Below are 23,971 nucleotides of genomic sequence, written 5' to 3' on the forward strand. Positions count from 1 at the left end.
CTTAGTGAGGCACTAAGCAACTCAATGAGACCCTGTTTCTAAATAAAATACAAAATAGCCCAGGGCTGGGATGTAGTTCAATGGTTGACTGCTCCTGAGTTCAATTCCCAGTACTAAAAAAAAAAAAAAAAAAAAATTTGTCCAGATGGTCTCTCTCTGGTCTTTACTGTCACAAAAATTTAACCTATCACATTATCTTCTATCTAAAAAAAGTAGAAAGCCTATTTATTTTCTTGCTTGAGCTTCTTTTCATGACTTATCCTAAACAGACAAGTTACCTAAGAATAACTGTCTTTTACCTAAGACAGTTATTCACTATACTACAATGACTTTTGCAGACAAAAGCATCTCCAAACTACAACCAACCCACATAATTAAAACTATTTCTCCTATATTCCAATACAAATCATACACTCTCACTGGACATTTTTCTCAAATACTTCATATTGATTCTCACCTCTCTGCCTCTCTCCTCATTGGGCTCCTGAGTAAAATGCATTCTCCTCCCATCTTTCAAAAATTATGACACTCGCCTAGAATACATTGTGCCCTACATGAATTCATTTTTCTTCCCTAAACACTATATCTGCTATTCAATTCTATCACATGAGTTAGTCTTGTCTTTCTATCCTATGACAAGACTACACCTTAGATATCTCTTGACATCTCACTTTTTTTTTTCAGAGTCAAAGAACAAACTTGCCTTGTGCATACTAGACAAGGGCTCTGCCACTGAGCTAAATCCCCAAACCATCTCTCGACATCTCTATAATTCCTAAGCATTATGCTGGATATACAGCAAGAACTAAATTCAATAACAAGATTAATATTTAATTAATATTCAAAATCATGCTTATAATATACATGTAACTAACAAACCCTTTAGGTTTTTTAAATGCAAATTTGAAATGAATAATAGAATTTTATAACAACTAACCACAAAATTATTCTATGTCAAATCTTAAATGACACAAAATAGTTTATCTTAAGTTAGATAATTTCTCCATTAAAAATACTGGCACTAGGGGCTGGGGATGTGGCTCAAGCAGTAGTGCGCTCGCCTGGCATGCGTGCGGCCCGGGTTCGATCCCCAGCACCACATACCAACAAAGATGTTGTGTCTGCCGAGAACTAAAAAAAAAAATAAATATTTTTAAAAAAATAAATAAATAAAAAAAAAGGTGTGTGCCACCACACCCAGCTATATTTTAAAAAAAAAAAAAAAAAAAAAAAAAAATACTGGCACTAAAATAAATAAATTTAGCACTAAAAAGATAAAGCATACTTTAAAAATTAAAACCAATATAAAGAAACAATAGAAAGGTAAAAGAAATTTACTCACATAATTCTACTTATAATAATTGTTTAAAAACGCTCAATCTCTTCAAGTGAACAAAATCTCTAATTCGAGATTTCAATAGAAGAGCTGGGGATGTAGTTAAGGGCAGAGCATTTGATTAGCATGTATAAGGCCCTGGGTTCTAACCCCAGCACCACAAAAACAAATGAAAACAAAAAGATTTCAATATAAAATAACCACTATTTCACTATTTTCAAAGCATACATTGAATTTTATTAATGATATTTTAAAATTATGATCAAGCCTACAATTTCTCTCTTGATAAACATATCATATGTGGGAAGTTTTGGTTCTTACCTTTATTTCTAATGTACCACCAAAGCCCATTTTAAATTGTCCATGCATATCTTTGGTAAAGACTCTTTGAAAAGTTTGTTTGAATAAAGATGTGTTGAAAGAATCACCCATTACCATGTATCCACTGCATGGGAAAAATGAAACAATGTATGAGACACATTAAAATGGGTTCATGTGTTACCAGAAAATGAATTAACTCTCAAGACTACCAATAAATTTTAAAGATATCTCCCAAAATGTGCTGTATTATTACCGTTAGTGTTTAAGACTGAAATATAAATGAAAATATCCTCACTCTACAAATAATCTTAATTCTGAGTGTATCTGCATGCCCCCCACACTTGCAATCTGTCCTCAGCAATTTTTTTAAAATTTTGCCTTAAATAGAAACACATTCACACATTAAAAATTCAAAAGGCACAACATGCTATTAAGTGGGGCTGGGGATGTAGCTCAGTTGGTAGAGTGCTTGGTGCATGTCTCGCATGCCCAAAGCCCTGGGTTCAATCCCCAGCAACACACACACACACACACACACACACACACACACACAAATGCTATACAGTAACAAATGTGTTTCTCCTACCCCTGCCTCTCAGTTCTGCATATTGGTAAAGATATCTGACATTTTATAGCATACATTTTCATTCTTTTGTTTGTTTGTTTATTTGTTTGGCAGTACTGGGAATAGAACCCAGCAGCGCTCAACCACTGAGTTATATGCCCAGCCCTTTCTTTGTTTAAGACAGGGTCTAGCTAAATTGCTCAGGCTGGTCTTGAACTTGTGATCCTCCTGCCTCAGTCTCCCAAACTGCTAGGACTACAGACATGTACCACCATGCCCAGGGCATTCTTATTCTTAAAAATAGAGGGAAGTATTTATGGAACATTTTCACTTTATACCCTTAGGCATTGTTTAAATTTCTCACTTTGGCAGCACACAGAGTACAGAGTATAAGTTGGAAAATTATACTTAAGAGCCCCACACAGAAGATAAGTTCCATGACAACAGATATTTTATGTTTCGTTCATTGCTGTATTCTAGTCCCTTGAACAGTTTGCCAGGGTAGAGGTCAGTGGAGCACTTGCTTAGCATATACAAAGGCCCAGGTTCAGTCCCTAGCACTGCAATGAAAACAAATAAAACTGTTTGCTACAAAGTTGGTGCTCATTAATATTTATTAGATGAACTAATAACTAAATAAACCTGAGAAATAAATTGACATACCTGAGTTTCTTAAAACTTAATGAAATTATCTCAAAAGTAATAACTTCTAATGGAAGAAGAGGAAACATGTCCCAATTTATCCTATGAAGCTAACCCAAAAGACATCATAAGAAATCTATACCTTAATATGCCCTATGAAAATAGATGCAAGAATCCTCAAGAAAATACCAAAAATTGAATCTGACTATAAATAGGGTTATGTGACCATGACCATATGAGGTTCAACCCAGGAATGTAAGGTAGACTTAACAAACAAAAATCAGGGGATGAGGTAATAGCTCAGTAGTAAAGTGCTTGCCTACTATGCACAGGCCTTGGATTTGATGATGGTAGTAGTAGAGGAGGAGGGGGAGGGGCAGGGGAAATTTAATCCTTTCATACTATGATTTTCATCTAGTATGAAAATCTATTTTCATCATAGTATGAAAAATTAAATGATTTCCCTCTACGATTAAAAACAACACAAGATGTCCACTATCACTTTTTTTATTCAACATTGTATTGTACATTCTATCCAGAGTGATTAGATAGGCAGCTAGATAGAAAGGAAGAAGTGACATGGTCTTATATATAGGAATTCCTAAGAAATCCACACAAAAAAAATTAAAACTAATACAAGTGTTCAGCAAGGCTGTCATATACAAAATCAATATAAAAACTTGATTGTGGGGGACTGGTTCAATTCTCAGCACCACATATAAATAAATTAAAATAAAGGTTCACTGACAACTAAAAAATTTTTTTTTAAAAAAACTGATTATGGGCTGGGATTATGGCTCAGTGGTAGAGTGCTTGCCTAGCAGGTGTGAGGCACTGGATTCAATCCTCAGAACCACCATAAATAAAGGTACTGTGTCTATCTACAACTAAAAAATTTATTTAACAAGAAAAAACTGATTGTGTTCCTAACACCAACAATAAACAACATGAGAACAGAATTAAGGAAATGATTCCATTTATAATAGCATTAAAAATAAAATATTTAGGAATATAAATTTAACAAAAATAAAAAACTGGTTCACTGAAACCTATAGAACACTTCAAAGAAATTTTAAAAGACCTTAATAAACAGAAAGACATTCTATGTTCACAGGTAAAACAATATTTAAGATAACAGTACTCTCAAAGAACTTGAAGGGACACAAATAGGAAAAGAAGTTATATTATCTGTTTGCTGATGACAAAATCCTATATCTAACAAGACCCAAAAAACTCTACCAGAAGACTTCTAGAGCTGATAAATGAATTCAGCAAAGAAGCAAGATCAATATTCATAAATCAATAGCTTTCCTATACTCCAACAGAGATTCTATTGAAAAAGAAATCAGGAAAATCATCCCATTCACAATAACTCAAAAAAAAAGAAAAAAAAAAACTTGGGAATTAATCTAACCAAGGAAGTAAAAGATCTCTGCAATTAAAATTATAGAACACTGAAGAAAAAAAATTGAAGAACACTTTAGAAGATGAAAAGATCTCTCATGTTCTTGGATAGGCAGAATTAGTACTTTCAAAATGGCCATACTACCAAAAGCAATATACAGATTCAATGCAGCCCCATCAAAATACCAATGACATTCTTCACAGAACTAGGAAAAGAAAAACAATAGTCCTTAAATTCATTTGGATAAATTAAAGACCCAGAATATCCTAAGCAATCCTGAGCAAGAAGAGTGATACAAAAGGCATCACAATACCAGATCTCAAATCATACTACAGAGCTATAGGAAGGTATTGGCATTCACACAAACATGAAGACCAGTGGAATAGACACAGAGGCAAACCCACATACTTACAGCCATCTAGTACTTGACAAAGGTGCCAAAAATACATGTTGGTGAAAAGACAGTCTTTTTAAGAAATGGTGCTGGGAAAACTGGATATGTATATGTAGAAGAATGAAACTAGATCCCTCTCTCTCACCCTGAACAATATCAAATTAAAGTGGATCAAAGGCTTAGGAATTAACTAGAAATCCTGCAACTGCTAGAAGAAAACTTAGGGTCAGCACTCCATCATACAGGTGCAGGCACCAAAACTTCCTTAACAAGACTCTAAAGCTCAAGAAATAAAACCAAGAATCAATAGGTAGAATGGCACCAAATTAAAAAGCTTCTGCACAGCAAAGTAAACAATTAAGAGTGTGAAGACAAAGCCTGCAGAATAGAAGAAATTCTTTGCCAGCTATTCCTCTGACAAGGGGTTAAGATCCAGAATGTGTCAAGAACTCAAAAAGCTAACAAAATCAACTTCACTCCTACATATGTATCTAAGAGAAACTTTTAAGCACAGTATTTACCCAAAAACTTGCACACAATGTTTAAATTAGCAATGATCCATAATAATCAAAAAATGGCAATGAAATGTTCATGATAGATTGATAAAATATGGTATATCCATACAATGGAATATTGTTAAATGAAGTTGAACCTCCTTCTTCCCTTTTTATTATACAATAACAAAGAAATAAAGCTGGGTGTGGTGGTACATGCTAATAGGGAGGCTGAAGAAGCAGCATCTCAAATTTGAAGACAGTCTAGGCAATTTAGCAAGACCTTGTTTCAAAACCAAAATAAAATTTAGAAAAAGGATTAAAGATGTAGCTCTGTAGTAGAGTACTTTCCAAGCATGTGTGAGGTCCTTGGTTCAATCCCCAGTACTGCCAAAAAAATACTGTTATATCATAAATATGAAACTTGAAACATTATGCTAAGTGAAGACCACATATTATATTATTCCATTTATATAAATTATACAGAATAGGCAATTCATGGCTGCATTATCCAAAGTACATGTATGAAGACTCAAATTGTGTGTCAACATACTTTATATATAAACAGAGATGTGAAAAATTGTGGTATACTTGTGTAATAAGAATTGTAATGCAAAAAAAAAAAAATAACCAAAGTACATGTATAAAGGCATGAATTGGCGTGAACACACTCTATATACAAAGATGAAAAATTGTACTCTATATGTGTAGTAAGAATTGTAATGCATTCCGCTGTCATGTATTTAAAAAAATAAAATCAATAAAACTAAAAAAAAATTATGTTAGAAGGTTTTATATTTACAGAGAAGTTGCAAAGAGAGTTCTGCATATCTTGTACCCAATTTCCTCTGTTGTTAACAATCCACATTATTGTGGCACTCTGTGACAGTGAGGAACCAACATAGATTCATAGCTTCAGGCTCACCTTGTGTTTTCCCTGTCCAAACCCTAGAATCAGCCAATTCTACTAGAACCCTTGATTACTTTTAGTAGACACCAAGATCTGGGTACTGGGTGTCCTCACTGCTACTGGACCATGATTGCTCATAGGCCCTTTTAATAGACAGAACTATTGTATATAACAACATTATATTTTAGACAAAAATGTAAAGTGTGTTTACACAAGAAACATTGAAACTGTTAATAAGATATTGCCTTGAAGTGATAAGACAATGATTCTTTTATTTTCCTAAACAGTCATTATTTGGTTTGTATTTGTAAACTGTCATCATGAATTTAGAATTGCAAAAATTATACAAATTTAAATACATACCCAGTAAGGTTGGGACAGCATTTCATCTCCAGGAGACCTGTCTGATCTAATGCACACGCGTAGATGTCAATAACATGACCAGTTGTAGCAGCTCGATTAGCCAATGCTTCAAAATGCTATAAAAGATTTAAGATTAAAAGAATTCATAAATTCATTAAAAGATTTATTCTTACTTTTCTAGAATATCTCACAAAAATGATACAATAACTTCTAGAAGTCTGACATTTTCACATTATTTTATTTAAAAGCCACTAGTTCTAAATAAATCCCTAAATGAAGCAAAATTTAAAGAAAGGTATACCAAACATCTTGCTATTCATCTGTCAAAAGACTAGAACAAGGGCTGGGGACATAGCTCAGTTGGTAGATGTGTTTGCCTTGCATACATAAGGAACTAGGTTCAATCTCTGACACCACAAAAAAAAAAAGAAAAAGTAAGAGTAGAATAAGACAGATTCTTTAATTCTTTTTCCTGGTTAAGTTCACACGCAAGTAACGAAAACAGACAATTCCAAAAGCAAAAAGATAAAGAAAACATATTTTGTAGCTCTAACCAAGAAAACTTAGAAGCTCAAAAGGGAAATTAGGCTGGGTACAGTTGTCATACAGTTGTAATCCCGGCTACTCAAGAGGCCAAGGCAGGAAGATCATAGGTTTGACAGCAGCCTGGACAACTTCACAAGACCCTGTTTCAAAAAATAAAGTAAAAAGGCCTGGGGATGTAGCTCAGTGGTAAAGTGCCCCTGGGTTCAATCCCCAGTACAGAAACATTAAAAAAAAGGAAATTAGTTGTCAGGAAAAAAAAAATCTATTAACAATGACAAAAATAATGTCATTAGTTACTTTTATAAATTTGGCCAAGGGCTGGGGTTGTGGCTCAGTGGTAGAGCATTTGCCTAGCACATGTGAGGCACTGGGTTCAATCCTAGCACCATATAAAAAATAAATAAATAAATAAAGGTATTGTGTCCATCTACAACTAGAAATTTAAAAAAAAAAAATTTGGTGGGCGTGGTGGCACACGCCTGTAATCCCAGCAGCTCAAGAAGCCAAGGCAGGAGGATAAGGAATTCAAAGCCAGCTTCAGCAAAAGTGAGGCACTAAGCAACTCAGTGAGACTCTGTCTCTAAATAAAAATACAAAATAGGACTGGGGATATGACTCAGTGGTTGAGTGCCCCTGTGTTCCATCCCTGTACACCCCCCAAAAAATTAACAGTGACTATCCAAAAAATATGAGATAATACAACACAACTAAGCTAAAACTGAACTCTAGAGAATTAAAAAGAAAAAAAAAGGGACATTAACAGGCAATATAAGAGTCCAGACCCTGTCTCAAAAAAATAAAGTAAAAGACCTGGGGATTTGCACAAAATCAAAAAACAAAATGAAGTCAGATGAACAGAAAATAACTCACAAGAAAATATGAAACATTCAAACTACAAACATTTCAGTCAGTTGTGGTGGCACATGCCTATAATCCCAGACTTAGAAGTCTGAGGCAGGAGGAGTCCAAGTTTGAGGTCAGCCTCAGAAACTTTTCAAGGCCCAAACAACTGAGCAAGACCCTGTCGCAAAATTTTTAAAATCATTTTTTTATTTTGAGACAGGGTCTCACTAATTTGCCCAAGCTAGCCAAAAACTTGTGATCTTCCTGTCTCAACCTCCAGATTTACTAGGATTACAGGTGTACACCACCATGCCTGGCTACAATTAAATTTTAAATATTTGAAACCAGAAAAACTGTTACAACTTTCAAGGCAAAAAAAAAATGACTATTTCCTCAGTTCTGAATAGCAGTTATAATATCAGACTTCATGAAACTAGATTTCTACAGAAATCATCAAAACAATACATCAAAACAACTTAGTACCGTCTAGTAAGGTAATAAGACTTAAAAACAAAAATTACCTTGGTTCCCTTTTTAACATATTTGGCATTGTCTTTTTCAATGTCATGCCATGATCTTATAGGTGTCTTCAATTCGTCTCCAACCACCATTCCAGGTCCCTGAGTAGCAGGACCACCAATGAACATCATGATACGAGCACCAGTGTTGGGGAAAGTACACTATTGGAAAAAAGAAACTCATCAAAAGAGTTTAAATGAAAATGAGAAAGATATAGATATACAAATTCTGATGTTGTTTAAAGAAAAGTGGGAAGAATGTATTTTCTAAGAAATAAAATAATTTAATGTTTAAAATGAAATTAAAAACCAGATGTTTGAATTTCTTTTGAAATTCTCTTCTAAATAGTAGTGCATTACTAATTTTAAAATAACCTATAACCCTAATGCCTATTAACAAAGACATTTCACCTGCTTAACTAGTCCCAGAGAAGCAGAAAGAAACACAGAAGACATCTCTTTTCTGTCCAGCCCAGTGCAGGAGATCAAACCCAGGGCCTTGTACATGGTAGGCCAGTGCTCTACCATAGAATTACAGCCCCAGCCCCACAGAAAACAAAAATAAAGGGCTGAGGATGTAGCTAAAACTACTTTTTAGTTTTCATTTTTATGCATTCTTAGATATTATTTGAATGAAATCATGTTTGTTACTTCCATAACTTTCTCAAACTAGTTTAATAAACAAAAGTAATTTTCATTTTGGTAATCTAAAATAAAAACAGTCATGTAAAAATGAAAAAAGGAAGAACAAGAACAAATGAAATACACATAAACATTTTTATAAAACTAAAGCACAAATAACATTCAAACTTCAAAATTCCTATAAATTAAAAAAAAAAAAAAAGGCAGTAAATTCCACTGATCATTACATCCTTTCACTGCAGTATTCACAAAGAGCAAACGTAATTTGGAGAAATGGGTACAAACGCGAAGAAAAAAGAAGGAAGCCAACAGACCTAGAACAGCCAGATTCAAATAAAAACTTAATAAGGAACATTAAAGAAGAACTAGAAGATAACCAAGAGAATGAAAATGAAATAAAGAAGTAAAGAGATAAGCCGGGCATGGTGACACATGCCTATAATCCCAGTGGCTCAGAAAGTTGACATAGGAGGATCACAAATTCAACTTAGCCAAGCCCTAAGCAACTTAGCAAAACCCTGTCTCAAAATGTAATAAAATAGGTAACCTAAGTAAAGTGTTTTCCCCAAGTTCTGGGAGCCCCTCTAGCAAATTAATCAAACCTGAAAATGGAGTTGTGAAAACCCCCAATTTACAGCTGGTCAGTCAGAATTACAAGTGACAACTTAGTACTTGCAATTGGTATCTGAAATGGGGGAGCAGTCTTGTGAAATCAAGCCCTTAATCCATAAGATGTGATGCTACCTTTAGGTAGACAGTGTCAGAATTAAATTGAATTATGGGCTAGGGTTGTGGCTCAGTGGTAGAGCACTCGCCTTGCACATGCGAGGCCCTGGGTTCAATCCTCAGCACCACATAGATATAAATAAATAAAATAAAGGTATTGTGTGCAACTACAACTAAAAAATAAATATTAAAAAAAAAGAATTAAATTGAATTAAAGAACATCTAGCTGGTGTCCACTGCAGGACTGCTTGATTGATATGTAGGTTAAAACACACACACGCTCCTAAGGTAACAGAAGTATTATTTGTTGATTATTGAGTGACAGAATAAGGAAAAGCACTTTGGTTTGTTTTTGCTTTTTTCCCTATACCCTTGTAATTCCATACTCTCACAGACACACACACATTTACATTCCAAAAAAAAAAAAAAAAAAAAAATTCATCATCACTACCTCAAGTAGTCCTACAGCTATGGAAAGTGCCACTCCCGAGGAACGCAAAGGTCTCTTTCCCTGTGGCACAGGCCAAGGGTCTCGCTGAAGTTCTCCCAGGAGATCTGTGAGATTCATGTCTATTTTCTGAACTGGCTGTAAAAATCTGCCAAAAAAAAAAAAATTTTAAGTCATTTGTGTTATTGAGAGTTTAAGAAACTTTCCTAAAAATAGAGAAACCATTACTTTGAAGATACAGTAAACCAACAGTTTTAAAATTTTCCCAGGCATCAGAAATTTTTTTTTTACAACAGATTGCTGGGCCCCAGTTCTAAAGTTCATTTCAGTAGGAAACAGAGGTGAGCCAAAAATTTACATTTCAAACAAGATCCCAGATGCTACTTATGTTAAAGGTCCAGTATAATATAACTGCTATAAACAAAACACTCTACTTCATCAAGATTTCATTTTTCATTTTTCATCTAGTAAGTTTTAAGTTATTGAAATAATTATGAGAAGCAACATCAACTCAATTTTAGTAATATCACTTTATCACTTCCAGGGCTGAGAGCAGTGGCTCACACCTGTAATCCCAGCTGCTTGGGAGGCTGAGACAGAAGGATCCCTAGTTCAAAGCCAGCTAAGCAACTCAATGAGACCCTGTCTCTAAATAAAATACAAAATATGGCTAGGGATGTGGCTCAATGGTCAAGCACCCCTGAGTTCAATCCCTGGTATCCCCCCCTAAAAAAAAAAAGTAATATCACATCCAATTATAAAAATTATAAAGTTCAAGAGAAAAAGCTACCTCTAAAGTTGAAAAAAACAAAATAAAAAGTTTTTGAGGTCCTATTTTTGTTGGATTGCCCTCAAACCACAAAAATTATATTTATATGAACTTAAAAATAGAAAATCAACACTATATCAAAACTAAACTCTTTACATTGTAGTGATAAAAAAAATTTCAGTGATATGATTCTGCCTCAATTCTTTAAAAAGTATAATCATGTCAGGCATGGTGGTGCACACCTGTGATCCCAGTAACTCGGGATGAAGGAGGATCACGAATTTGAGGCCAGCCTTAGCAACTTAGAAACACCGTAAGCAACTTAATAAAACTCTATATCAAAATAAAATAAAATAAAAATATAAGTAGTCTAATTAAACCCATTAAATTCCTAAAAATATTTAACAATATAGTATCGTTGAATGCCTATGTTCAAGTTAAGGATATGAGCTGGGCCGGAAGTATAGCTCAGTGGTAGGTAGAGTGCTTGTCTAGCATGAAAGCATGAGGCCTTAGATTCAACCATTAGTACCACAATGAAAAAAAAAAAAAAAGGCTCAAGGGTATAAGATGCTTAAAATAGCTGTGTAAGTTGCAAAATTCTGATTGTCATATTTGATTATTACCTATTGGAAGGAGGTGGCTGCTGTACCTGAGGACCACGTGTTGCTTGGGTGACTGGTACTTTAGAGAGTCCCAGCATCTCCTGTAAAAAGATTATTTGAGTAACATGCACTTAATTCTACAAAAACTTGTCAACTATTTATAATGTGCAAGGTGCTATGCTAGAAAGTAGGTTCAAAAAAATAAAGGGCACAAGCAAGTTCTCTTTCTTGCTTGTGGCAAGAGTCCAATTCAAGAAAGTTTCAGAAAAACAGTAACAGTCCAGTGAAATAATCATCATGAGGAAGCAAAGGACAAGATTTTATGGGAGCAAAGAGAAAGGATATTAACTCAAATACATTATTTCTAATTTAATAGTCAAAATAAATAACATATTCATCCCTTTCAGTAACTATATATTAAATGCCTACTATGTACCAGGAATAAAATGGTGAAAAAATGAATAGTCCCTGCATTCTTGGAAATTTAACTCCAAAAAGAGAAAGGAATTAATTCAGTCATCAGGTTTTCAGAATTTCTGATTGCCTGTTATACATTTTTACTACTTCATTGACACCAAGAATTCTGGATAAAGGAACTCACCCTGTATCTCCATTCTACAGATGAAAAGCACAGAGAGGTTAAAACTTGACCACTTTATCTCCTGTCTCATGGAAACAGATGATCCCCCCCTTCCAAGACATTCTGCTTCCTAAAGAATTCCTGCCATGTCTTCTGAAACCTCACTCTGCTCATCTAATTCTTGCTTGCATTCACTCTCTTCAATGTCTTTCCCTTCTGTGTATACAGTGTCTCTCCTCCTAAAGTAATCATCTTAAACTTGGTTCTTGCTCAAATTCCCAGATTGTCTCCTTCCTTATTTTCAACAACAAACCTCTTAAAACAATAAACTTAGCCTACTGGTGGCACATGCCAGGAATCCCTGAAATGCAGAAAGCTTGAGGCAGGAGGATAACAAGTTCAAGACCAGTCTTAGCAACTTAATGAAACCCAGCCTCAAAATTAAAAAGAAAAAAAAAAAAGGGCTGGGATGTGGTACAGCAACAGAGTGCCACAGGGTATTCCACCCCTCCTCCCAAAAACAGACTTTTCTTTACTTCCTCAAATCCTATTTATTTATTACTCATTATCCTCCCCATCCAAACCTGCAAGCTCCTCTAGAATGTTTTAAATTAACTTTAGTACCACTATACCAATCTGCCAAGCTTCAGATTAAGAGTCATCCTCAAAAATCTTTTCTTCCTTTCTTTTTCATTTGGGTTAACCTGGATGCCTCCAAAGTTTGACTTCATGTGTGTTGGCTTTATGCCAGGTTTATCTATTATCTTCTAGAGGAAATGTTTTCAAATGGAATTGTACTAGAATCACTTAGAAATTTTTTTCAAAATACATACATGAACAACCCAGTCATCTCCCAATACAAATAAACATTCACTTACTTTTTTATGGGCTATCAAAATCTCTAAGTGAAATGTCTAGAAGCGAAAGCTAGTATTGCTTAAAAAAAAAAAGGTGGAGGAGGAGGAAGAGGGAGGGGAAAAAAAGCTAATATTGTGTGATTGCTCTCTCCTAGCCTTCAGCATATCTCTTCTATAAGCCCTTCAAATCTCTAGTAAAATATCTTTGGTTTCACTTTAAATTTTAAAGATACATTTAGGGGCTGGGGATGTGTTTCAAAGGCACAATATTTGCTTAGCATGTGCAAGTGTCTCAGTTTGATCCCTAACACACATGGGATTAAAACAAACAAAAAAAAAAGAATGCAGTTAAAAGTAAAAGATCTTTAATCTGCCTAACAGCAATTTAAGGAACATGAAAGAAAAGTGATGACAACACTAAATTTAAAACTTTTGTTGTAACACATTTATATTAATCATTCATAATTTTTCTTTATTTTTTTAGAAACATATCCAAAAGGCATATATATTACTTACATGAAATAACATTCACAAGTTGAAAACTACCATTCTTACCTACCTGCAGTTGTTTGGCAGATAGATCTTTTGTTCCCCTAAAGACATAACTTTTTGAAATGCCTTCACATCCAAGTTCATGAACCTGCACCATCCTCCCAAAAGTAATAAGTCCAACCAAAGCTGTAGGTGGTAAGAGACTTAATGACATCTGCATGGATTCTTTCAAGGCTTGTAAATCTTCATCTTCCATGCAAGTATCAACCACATAGAGGAATATCAAAGGCATCTGTGGACCACGCTTTTAAAAAAATTTTTGCAGTAGTAAGAAAAATAAGGTTTTTTAAAGGCATTAACACTTCAGCACAAATTTTAAGACATTCGATCAGGGACTAATTAAATAATGCATACAATGGAATCCTAATACATGCATACAACAGAGTTCTATTATAGCCATTACAGAAATGAAACAGGTTATATATGTGTCATGAAGGGCCATCCAAGACACAGCATCAAGGGAAAAATTAAGTTTAAAAACATTCTACATAGTTACTTGGAGGGCACTTTTAATTTCCATTTTATTTCATTACAGGAGGGTTCATTTCTCTTGTTTTTTGCTTTCTATACTACTTTTTAATTGATGCATTATAACTATACATAATAATGGATTCATTATGTCATATTCATACATGCACATAATTTGATCAACTTCATTTCCTAGTACTTTTCCTTACCCTCCCCTCCTCTCTTCCCCAATCCACTTGCTCTACTTTACTGATCTTCCTTCCATCATTATTACTATTATTATTTTAATCAGTACATTATAATTAATCACAAAAGTGGGATTCAGCTGGGCATGGTGGCACATACCCATAATCTCAGCAACTTGGGAGACTAAGATCCTTCTGATCAAACGTTCAAGGACATATTTAGCAATTTATGGAGGCCCTAAACAACTTAGTGAGACCCTGTCTCAAAACAACAAATAAAAAGGGCTGTGATATAGCTCAGTCGAACCCATCCCTGGGTTCAATTCCTAGTACCAAAAATGACAATAAAAAAGAAAGTCAAGATTGAATGTTTTCTCTCATAGGTGGAAGTTAAAGGGGGAAAAAAAGAGCTAAGAAAGGAATCTCATGAAAACAGAAGGGAGACCAATAGAGTAGAGAAAAGGGATTGAGGAGAAGGAGGGGAGGAAATGGAGAAGTACTGGGAATGAAATCTACCAAATTACACTATGTCCATCACACCCAACTCAACCTTGACTTTCTAAGTCTGGCTTATTTCGCTTATAATAAGTATTTATTACTTTTAAAATAATAAAATAACAAATATAGAGTTTAAAAACAAAGTGAAGTGATTTTTATAAAACAACTATCCAGACTTGAAGTGGATTTTCAGAGACCCAGAAATGAGCCAAGCTAAACAAATTACTGACTGGCTCAAATGAACCATAATTCCATTTTCTTTACAATATTCATATTATCATTTCCACACTTAAACTTATAAATAACTATGTAAAATTGTCCAGAAAGGAAAGAAAAATGATTTTCCAAAGCAAAAATATTTTTATTAATTAGACATGGGGATAAATTAGCAGACTTCAGAGTTATATTGGCCAACTATTTGTAAACTGATGTTCCAATTACAAAACAAGATTGATACTTTATTTTTTATTGTTTTACTCAGCATAGCAAATCACCCCACCCTACCCAGTATCTGACCACCCAACAAATAACTACAATAAAGAAATTACCTTGCTCAAATTGACTCTGACAGCTCTTACCTTGAAATGCCCCATCAACTTAATGTGTGATGATCCCTTTTAAGTTATCTCAAATTAACAATTATCCTAATATAAAACACTGGATATTTAAAATTTTCTTAAATATCTGTTCTTTTTTTTTTTTTATTGGTTGTTCAAAACATTATAAAGCTCTTGACATATCATATTTCATACATTAGATTCAAGTTGGTTATGAACTCCCAATTTTACCCCAAATACAGATTGCAGAATCACATCGGTTACACATCCACATTTTTACATAATGCCCTATTAGTAACTGTTGTATTCTGCTACCTTTCCTATCCTCTACCATCCCCCCTCCCTCCCCTCCCATCTTCTCTCTCTACCCCATCCACTGTAATTTATATCTCTCCTTGTTTATTTTCCCATTCCCCTCACAACCTCTTATATGTAATTCTTATGTTCTTACCAGAACTACATATTCAATGCTAGAAAACTGAGGTAAAAGTTCAGCAGGCTGATTCAGTTCAGATATCCCAGCATAAGTAGGTGGAAACTATAGAAAGAAATACATAAAAATTTTTAACAAATTATTTGCAAGAAAAATCAATAAAATTTTAAACTCAAAAAATAATTACTTTTTAATCATTTAATTAGTAAAAAAGACATTTCATTACATGAAAGATAACTATTTTATCTTCTTTTTTTTAAAAAAAGATTTTTTTAGATGCTGATGGACCTTTATTTTATTCATTTATTTATATGCGGTGCTGAGGATTGAACCCAGTGCCTCACACATGCTAGGCAAGTGTTCTACCACTGAGCCACAACTCCAGCCCATATTTTATCTTTCTTAAATATTCATTTTTCTATGTGACTAGTATTATAGCATTAACATCTATAACGGGGATTTTCTTACCTGATTCCTTTGATAACAAAAGTTGCAAGCCCAGAGTTTTGCTCGATAATCCACTTGACTGTTTTAAGAAAAGATATATCAGTTCATATTTCAGTTTAATTTTATAAAGATCCTAATTTCAATAAAATTAATTTATCTCTATAACATGAATGCATTCAAATCAATAGTCAAAATGATCTTTAAAAGCTATGTATTTTGGGGGCTGAGGTTGTAGCTCAGTGGTAGAGCACTTTCCTAGAATGTGTGAGGCACGGGGTTCGATCCTCAGCACCACATAAAAATAAATAAACAAAATAAAAGTATTGTGTTCTTCTACAACTAAAAAAATTTTTAAAAATAAAGCTATGTGGGCATGGTGGCGCATGCCTGTAATCCCAGCAGCTTGGAAGGCTGAGGTAGCAGGATTGCAAGTTCAAAGCCAGCCTCAGCAAAAGCAAGGCACTAAGCAACTCAGTGAGACCCTGTCCCAAAATTAAAAATAAAAAAGGTCTGGGGATATAACTCAGAGGTAAAAACACCCTGGAGTCAATCCCCAGTACACACACACACACAAAAATGTGATTTGGACTCATATGAGATGGGAAGATTCTTAAAAAAATAAATTAATTAAAAAACATAATAAGCAGGGCATGGTGGCACATGCCTGTAACCCCAGCAGCTTGGGAGGCTAAGGCAGGAAGATCGAAAGTTCAGAGCCAGCCTCAGCAAAAAGTGAGGTGGTAAGCAACTCAGTGAGACCCCTGTCTCTAAACAAAATACAAAAATGGGCTAGGGATGTGGCTCAGTGACCAAGTTCCCCTGAGTTTAATCCTAGGTACCCACCTTCCACCCCTAAAAAAGCTATGTATCGTAACATTTTTTTAAAATACCATACTATTCAATTATGACTTTTTCAATGACAAAAGATGCCTTGATATACAGCCAGCATCAGTATCCAGAAAACACTGATAGGCTTTAACAGTTTTTATGGTGATACTTTTATATCTGATATCTTTATATGATTACTCACTACAACTAGAATGATCGTAAAACTTAACAGTTCTTTGGATTTCTTGAACTACTGGAGTCTGAAAAAATTACTATGAACAAAACAAAGACATTTTTACAAAAGTGAACATAAAGAAACTATGTGTTTGAATTGTACTACTACATTAGTTCTGTTAATATATTTTAATTACCATAAAGGATTCAAAACTGCACGGCAAGTAGTCCTACTACACAAAACAGGTTCATATTGAATGGGTGGTAAATCAGGCCTTTCCTTCAGTGGTGTAAAGAGGGCTGCAACTGGAACAACCATTCTTGTAGCTTCCAGTCGACTTGATGGCCAAACATTCCAACTAAATCGAACTCCATCTCGTTCTTCATTTTGTTGGATGAATTCCAAATAGGTTGTCATTGTAAAGCTTGATTGTTATTGCTGTAACAAAATTAAAAATTTTTATCCTTTTATGAAGATTCAAAATAAGTGTGTTTTTCCCACATTCAGCAATATTAACACATTACAAATCATGACCAAATAAAAGTATATATCTCAGTAAAGAATTAACAAGCAACAACAACTACTTATAACAAAATAAGGCTCTACAGACCCTAATGCCCAGTAAGAGATATTTTGTTCTCTTTTTATTCATCCTTTTAAAAACTATGGCCAAAAAAAAACACACTGTCTTTACTACTTATTTAAAAGCATATAGAAAAGGAACAAGTTGGAGGGGTGCTAAATCTAAATCCTATGGTTTCTGTATCAGTTTTGGAAGTTATATATTATCACAACAAAAAGACATCAAAATTATAAAATTCTAAAACTCCCATCGTTTTTTATCCATAAAATGACAGCTTCCTACTAAACTTTATAAAAGCAAATGTGTTAATAGCACATTAAAAAAAAAGATTTTCTAAAACTCGATACTTCTGAATTAGACAGGTAATTTTTATTGTGCAAATCCAGGATATCATGGCACAATAAGCAAAACACTTGTTAAATGGTGTTTCCTACAACTGACAGATCATATAACCTCTTGCTGAAACTTGAGAAAATTTTTAACATTCTAACTTATGGAAGCATTTTACACTCTAATTTAAGATATATTTTTTCAATATAATAATTTAAGTTTATTTCTGGGAGGAAGAGGATGCCACTAGGGAGGATCCAGCATCAGAAGATATCTCCATTTCATTATTCTCTAATTGCCTACCTACTATGCCAGTTTTCTTACCTACACATTAGTTCTATTCTATTTCATGTTATCAAGCTGCACAACAGTTATTCATGCAAAGAAGTTGATAAACTTAAAAAGAGTGCAGAAGGATAAAGAGTCTGAAATGCTGAGTGGCAGAGATGAAGACAAGTTAAAACAACTGAAGAATTATGATCCTAGGGTATCAGAAGAACCAATATGGATGTTAAAGTTGCCAAGAAAGATGGTGGGACAAGAAATTTATTCTAAAATGAGAGGGAAGGAGACATATAATTTAAATATAAATCTATTAGATATAACAAGATTAATTTTAGAAAATTTTTCAAATAAACTTTGATAATACAAATTACAGAAAGTGAAGCTTAACAACCTAAGTGTTTCAAGCAGCTAAGAACTTTCTTTTTCTCTTAAAAAGAAATAAAATAAGCCAAGCACAGTGGCACATGCCTGTAATCCTAGTGACTTGAAAGGCTGAGGGTGAGAGGACTGTAAATTCAAGGACAAACTGGGAAACTTATCAGACTCTGTCTTAAAGTAAAAAGGCTGGGGATGGGGCCAGGGGATGGGGCCAGGTGCTGCAGCACACACTTGAATTCCAATAGCTTGGGAGGCTGAGGTAGGAGGATCACAAGTTCAAGGCCAGCCTTAGCAAGGCCCTAAGCAACTCAGTAAGATCCTGTCTCTAAATAAAATATTTTTAAAAGGACTGGGGATGTGGTTCAGTGGGTAAAGTGCCCCTGGGTTCAATCCCTGGTACCAATAAAAAAAAAAAAAAAAAACGGCTGGGGATATATCTCAGTGGTACAATCCCCAGTCCCACATACATACACACAAATAATAATAAAAATTAAAGAAAAACTGTACTTCCTCCTATCATGCCCAAAAGTTGGGAGACAACTAGAGAATATTATGCTAATCAAAAGAGAGATGGATTTTCAAACATGTATAAAGAGTAAAGAGTAATCCTAAAATAAGATTAAACTATCTTGAAGGTAAATACAGGAAACAGTTTTGAGAGGATGGTTTTGAGTTTTCACGGAAATGTGGCTATTGAAAGACAATGATAAAACAAAGATCTGGGATACTGAGATGGGAATTAGAAGATGCTTCTAACAATAAGCACATAAGAGAAAAACAACCCCCTCCAGGAGAAATCCAGTTTTAATAACATCTTCCATGTTACAAATGTATTCACATACATTTGTTAATTTGCATTCTAGGACTATACAATCCTTGCATTATTTTTATAAAACATGGAAGCAAATGATGTTATCTGTTTATTACTTAATTATGCCTATAATTTAAAACAAATCTCCAAAAAGCATTAAAATAACTAAAACACCTCAGACACCAATCATGGTCATTTCTCTGAAACACAAAACATGAAAAAATGGTTTTTGTTTTTCCAGTACTCTGAATTGAAACCAGGGCTTAACATATTCTAGGTAAGCACTCTTCCACTGAGCTAAATCCCCAACCCCCCAAAACTGCTTTGAGTGACTACTCTCTCAGTTCTCTCAAGGATAGTACATAACTAGTACTTCAGACATTTTCTTTTTCTTTCTTTTTTTTTTTTTTTTGATACTGGGGATTGAACTCAGGGGCACTCATCCACTGAGCCACATTTCCAGCCCTATTTTGTATTTTATTTAGAGACAGGGTCTCACTGAGTTGCTTAGCGACTCACCATTGCTGAGGTGGCTTTGAACTCTGATCCTCCTGTCTCAGCCTCCTGACCCACTGGGATTACAGGTGTGTGCCACTGCGCCCAGCCAGACATTTTCTTAAAAATGTAAAAATGATCTGGGGACAGTGGCATATGCTTATTTGCAATCCCTCCAATTAGGAAGGTTGAGGCAGGAAGATCACATGTTCAAGACCAACATGGACAACATAACAATATCCTGGATCAAAATAAAAATTTTAAAAAGGGCTGGGGATGTAGCTCATTGGTAGAGCACTTGCATTCACAAAGTCCTCTGTTCAGTCCCTAGTACTAAAAAAAAAAAGACAAAATTAGCTTGAGGCTTTATTTCATGGAAAACAACATGACAATATTTGTTTTTTTTTGTTTTTTTGTTTTTTTTAATTTTTTTTTAGTTGTAGGTGGATACAATATCTTTATTTTTATTTATTTATTTTTATGTGGTGCTGAGGATTGAACCCAGGACCTCATGAGTGCAAGGCAAGCACTCTACCACTGAGCTACAATCTCAGCCCAACAATATTTGTTGCCAATGATAAAACTTGAGCTTGCAAACAAATATTAAAATTTTTTAAATGTATATCCATATCAGAAGTTTGAGAGCTTCCTAAGACATGAAAAAAAAATCTGATAAGACCAGCAATCATATTAAAGTAACTTTCTTTGGCATTGTATAATAAAACATTTCAACATTTGGAAGATATATATTACTTCCAATGGTCAGTCCTCCTAAATGGTCAATTCATGATATTACAATATTGTACATGGTAGATGACTCATTCAAAGTGAAAGTTAAACCAATGGGTTTTAAGAATTAAAAAAAAAAAAAAATCACTTCTAAGGTTTTAGATTCTGTACTGGAATTAACCTTTAATTTCTTAACTAAACTATTGAGTTTTCATGTAGTCTCAAAGAAGAATACACATAATTATCTGAAAACATTATTAAGGTATCTCTTCTTCTAACTACCTATATGAAGCTAGATTTCCTTCATACAACTCAACCAAAACATCTCAACAGACTGCAGAAGTATGTATGAAAACCTAGCTGCCTTTTATTAAGTCAGTTGTTTTTCTTTGGATTCTCAATAAAGTTTAAGAGTACAAAGGGGTTCTCAGCACCACTGTCTTAGGACTACTATGTAACATCACTGAGAAAGGTCTAAGAGTTTCAGCAGGAAGACATTCACATACAGGCTATAAGCAGGTTTAAGTTTCTGTAACAGGTAAGAGGCTGGATTATAACTTCACAGCATTACTTTTTTTATTAAAACATATTAAATAACATCTGAGTGATATCTGAGCACAAACCCTCTTCTTTCTCACATTTTTTTTTCTTAATCTCGCATCTAAGATTCTTTGTTTGCTAAATTACATCCATTATATTTCTTAGATTCTCACTTCACAGCAAAGTTTGAAGTCCCACCTGTTTTTTCTTAATTGGTCAAATTATATAGTCATCCACCACACCTCCCTCAAAAGGAGGAACTGCTCAATCTTAAAAATCACTAATTTGAGGGACTGGAGTTGTGGCTCAGTGGTAGAGCACTTGCCTGGCCTGTGTGAGGCCTTGGGTTCCATCCTCAGCACCACATATAAACACATAAATAAAATAAAAGACCCATTTACAACTAAAAAAAAAATTTTTTTAAATCACTAATTTGAGTACAAAAGTCCTTTTACAAACTAGCTTTCCACAAAATGGCATTATTTGTCAAGCACTCTAACCCATAAATATTAACATGTTTACATAAAAACATAAAACCAAATAAAATCATTCACACACTATATTATAATGAATTGATTAAAAAATGGATGAACTTCTGAAATGATGTTAATTATACTCCTGGAGAAAAACAGAAGGCTTAAACATTTGGGTTTACATCTATATTTAAATGTAAAACTTCTTTAACCAAATTAGCTAATTACCCATGGCTTTGGGGGACCGGGTGGGTAGGTGTTAAGGAAGTTCATGAAAGAACATGAACTGAACATCTCGCAGCAGTGATTATTTGTAGATTTACCAAGACTTCTTAACAGTGACTTTTCCTTTCCCACCCGAACAGAAAGACAAAACTGGCAGCTTGGAAGCCCAACGGTATAGGACGGTCCGGTCCGGTCTGAAAACTGAACTCTATTAGTAATCAAGGCCCAAGGCATTAGCTTTACCTGGCACTTTTCTCCTAAACCTATTTAACAACAAGGCCGATTTACAGGTGATAAAGTCACCTCGGTTCAAAGTCTAGGGCACATCAGATCAGCAAGCAATGAACCTAAGGGCCCCAGAGCCCGCAAGCGTGGCGCTGGGGTAGGGAAGGCGGGTCGCCCAGGAAGTGGGGGTGGGTGCTGGGCCAGATACTCGAACTGCCACTCTTCACGCGACTCCCCGCTTCCCACCTAATCCAGGGAAGCTGGGTGAGCGGGCCGGGTCGCCAGGCCCCAGGAGAATGAAGCAGACGGCGGTGGGTGAGGATGACAAGTTCAGGGATCAGCGCTTCCCCTCTCGCACTCGGCCGCAGCCTCCGGCGCGCCTCGCCGGACGCGGGGCACCCAGGAAACAGAGCCGGGACCATCCCGAGACCCCCGCCCGCAGGCCTGCCGCCATCCCCTGGCTCCGGCTTCCCGCTAAGCTCCCGCGGATCCCCGGGGACCTGAGGGGAGGGGGCCTTGAAGTCGGTCCTTACCACACTACCCCTCCTACGAGATCCGCCCTTGTCGCAGCCTTGTCCTGGCAAAGTCAGTCCCCTCCACCCGGCAGGACCAACCGTGGCACTAAAATCAGGGCCGGCGCCGCCCCGCCCCCGACCTCCTGGAGGACCTCGGCCCCGCCAACATGGCTGGTGCCGCCTCTGCCACGTCAAGGGGGCGGCGGAGTAGTCAGGGAAGGGGCGGGGCGGAGGGGCGGGGCTAAAAGGCGTCAGTGAGCCAGTACCGAGCAGAAGGGTCCCGGCGACACGGACCTGGGAGCTAAAGGTTAAAATGATGTGCGGCTGGGAACCCGACGAGAAGGGATGAATGGGAGAGGGGACGGGAACGGAGCCTTAGGGGCGGGTCGACCAGAACAACCCTGGCAAGGGAGCAAGGGAGTAGGGCGGGCAAGTAGAGCGCCCTTTCCCTCTCGGGGAGCCGCGGCATGCCCACTCCCTGCAGGTCGCAGGAAGGGTGGATAACTGTACTAGGCACTCCAGACACCTCGGCGACAGAAATGAAGACGTCCTTTAGAGCATCCTCTCCTCTAGGACCTGATTGATTCTGAAAACCAGAAACCACACATCTGGAAAAAAAAAAAGTGAAAAGTTCCTTCTTTACTTGATGCAACAAATATTTACTGAACATCTATGTGCAGCGCACCAGTTGAGATGCTGATAATATGATGTAAGCAAAATAAGCCTAAATCCCTGATCTGGCAGAATTTACACACTATGTATCTCTCTTTTCCTCCTAGTTCTGCCACCTATCTCCACCTACCCCATAGCCTCAAACACACACACACACAATACAATCTTTGGCTGATTATTCTTGATAAGTTTGCTACTTTTTTTTTTCAAAAAAAAAAATGCTGAAAAAAATGAGACAGAAAAGGTTGGGAAAACATTCAATTTGGTGGTCTCAGGCACACCTCATCTTTCCATGAGGGCCTGCTCATGAAATTAGTTCCAGATATGATTACAATAAAATTCTACAAAGCTCAGACCTCTCAGCATTTTATGGACTAGAAAAATAGAAATCAAAGTTCTTTAATTCTTATATTCATGAGAAATAACATCAAACAGAGCTGGATGGGCTGGGGATGTGGCTCAAGCGGTAGTGCACTCACCTGCCATGCGTGCGGCCCGGGTTCGATCCTCAGCACCACATACAAACAAAGATGTTGTGTCCGCCGAAAACTGAAAAATAAATATTAAAAAATTCTCTCTCTCTCTCTCTCTCTCTCTCTCTTT

At 35.7% G+C, this 23,971-nt stretch overlaps 1 protein-coding gene across 1 annotated transcript in view; it reads right to left on the reverse strand.

The window, feature by feature from the left end:
* The window catches only part of Sec23a (SEC23 homolog A, COPII coat complex component), a 52,427-nt gene extending 29,539 nt beyond the window's left edge, over positions 1 to 22,888 (reverse strand). Inside the window, exons 1-10 of the mRNA XM_046461396.2 lie at positions 22,715 to 22,888; positions 17,304 to 17,545; positions 16,126 to 16,183; positions 15,676 to 15,762; positions 13,524 to 13,760; positions 11,549 to 11,628; positions 10,157 to 10,301; positions 8,341 to 8,499; positions 6,431 to 6,546; positions 1,658 to 1,781 (exon numbers count right to left, since the gene is read on the reverse strand). Of these exons, the coding sequence (XP_046317352.1) occupies positions 1,658 to 1,781; positions 6,431 to 6,546; positions 8,341 to 8,499; positions 10,157 to 10,301; positions 11,549 to 11,628; positions 13,524 to 13,760; positions 15,676 to 15,762; positions 16,126 to 16,183; positions 17,304 to 17,524 (1,227 nt within the window). The 5' untranslated portion in view covers positions 17,525 to 17,545; positions 22,715 to 22,888. The remainder of the gene's footprint in view (positions 1 to 1,657; positions 1,782 to 6,430; positions 6,547 to 8,340; positions 8,500 to 10,156; positions 10,302 to 11,548; positions 11,629 to 13,523; positions 13,761 to 15,675; positions 15,763 to 16,125; positions 16,184 to 17,303; positions 17,546 to 22,714) is intronic.
* Between the last annotated feature and the right edge of the window lie 1,083 nt (positions 22,889 to 23,971).

Source organism: Marmota monax, unplaced genomic scaffold, assembly GCF_021218885.2.
Source record: "Marmota monax isolate L192 unplaced genomic scaffold, Marmota_monax_Labrador192_F-V1.1 WCK01_AAM20220418_F8-fsc00001, whole genome shotgun sequence".
Taxonomy (NCBI): domain Eukaryota; kingdom Metazoa; phylum Chordata; class Mammalia; order Rodentia; family Sciuridae; genus Marmota; species Marmota monax.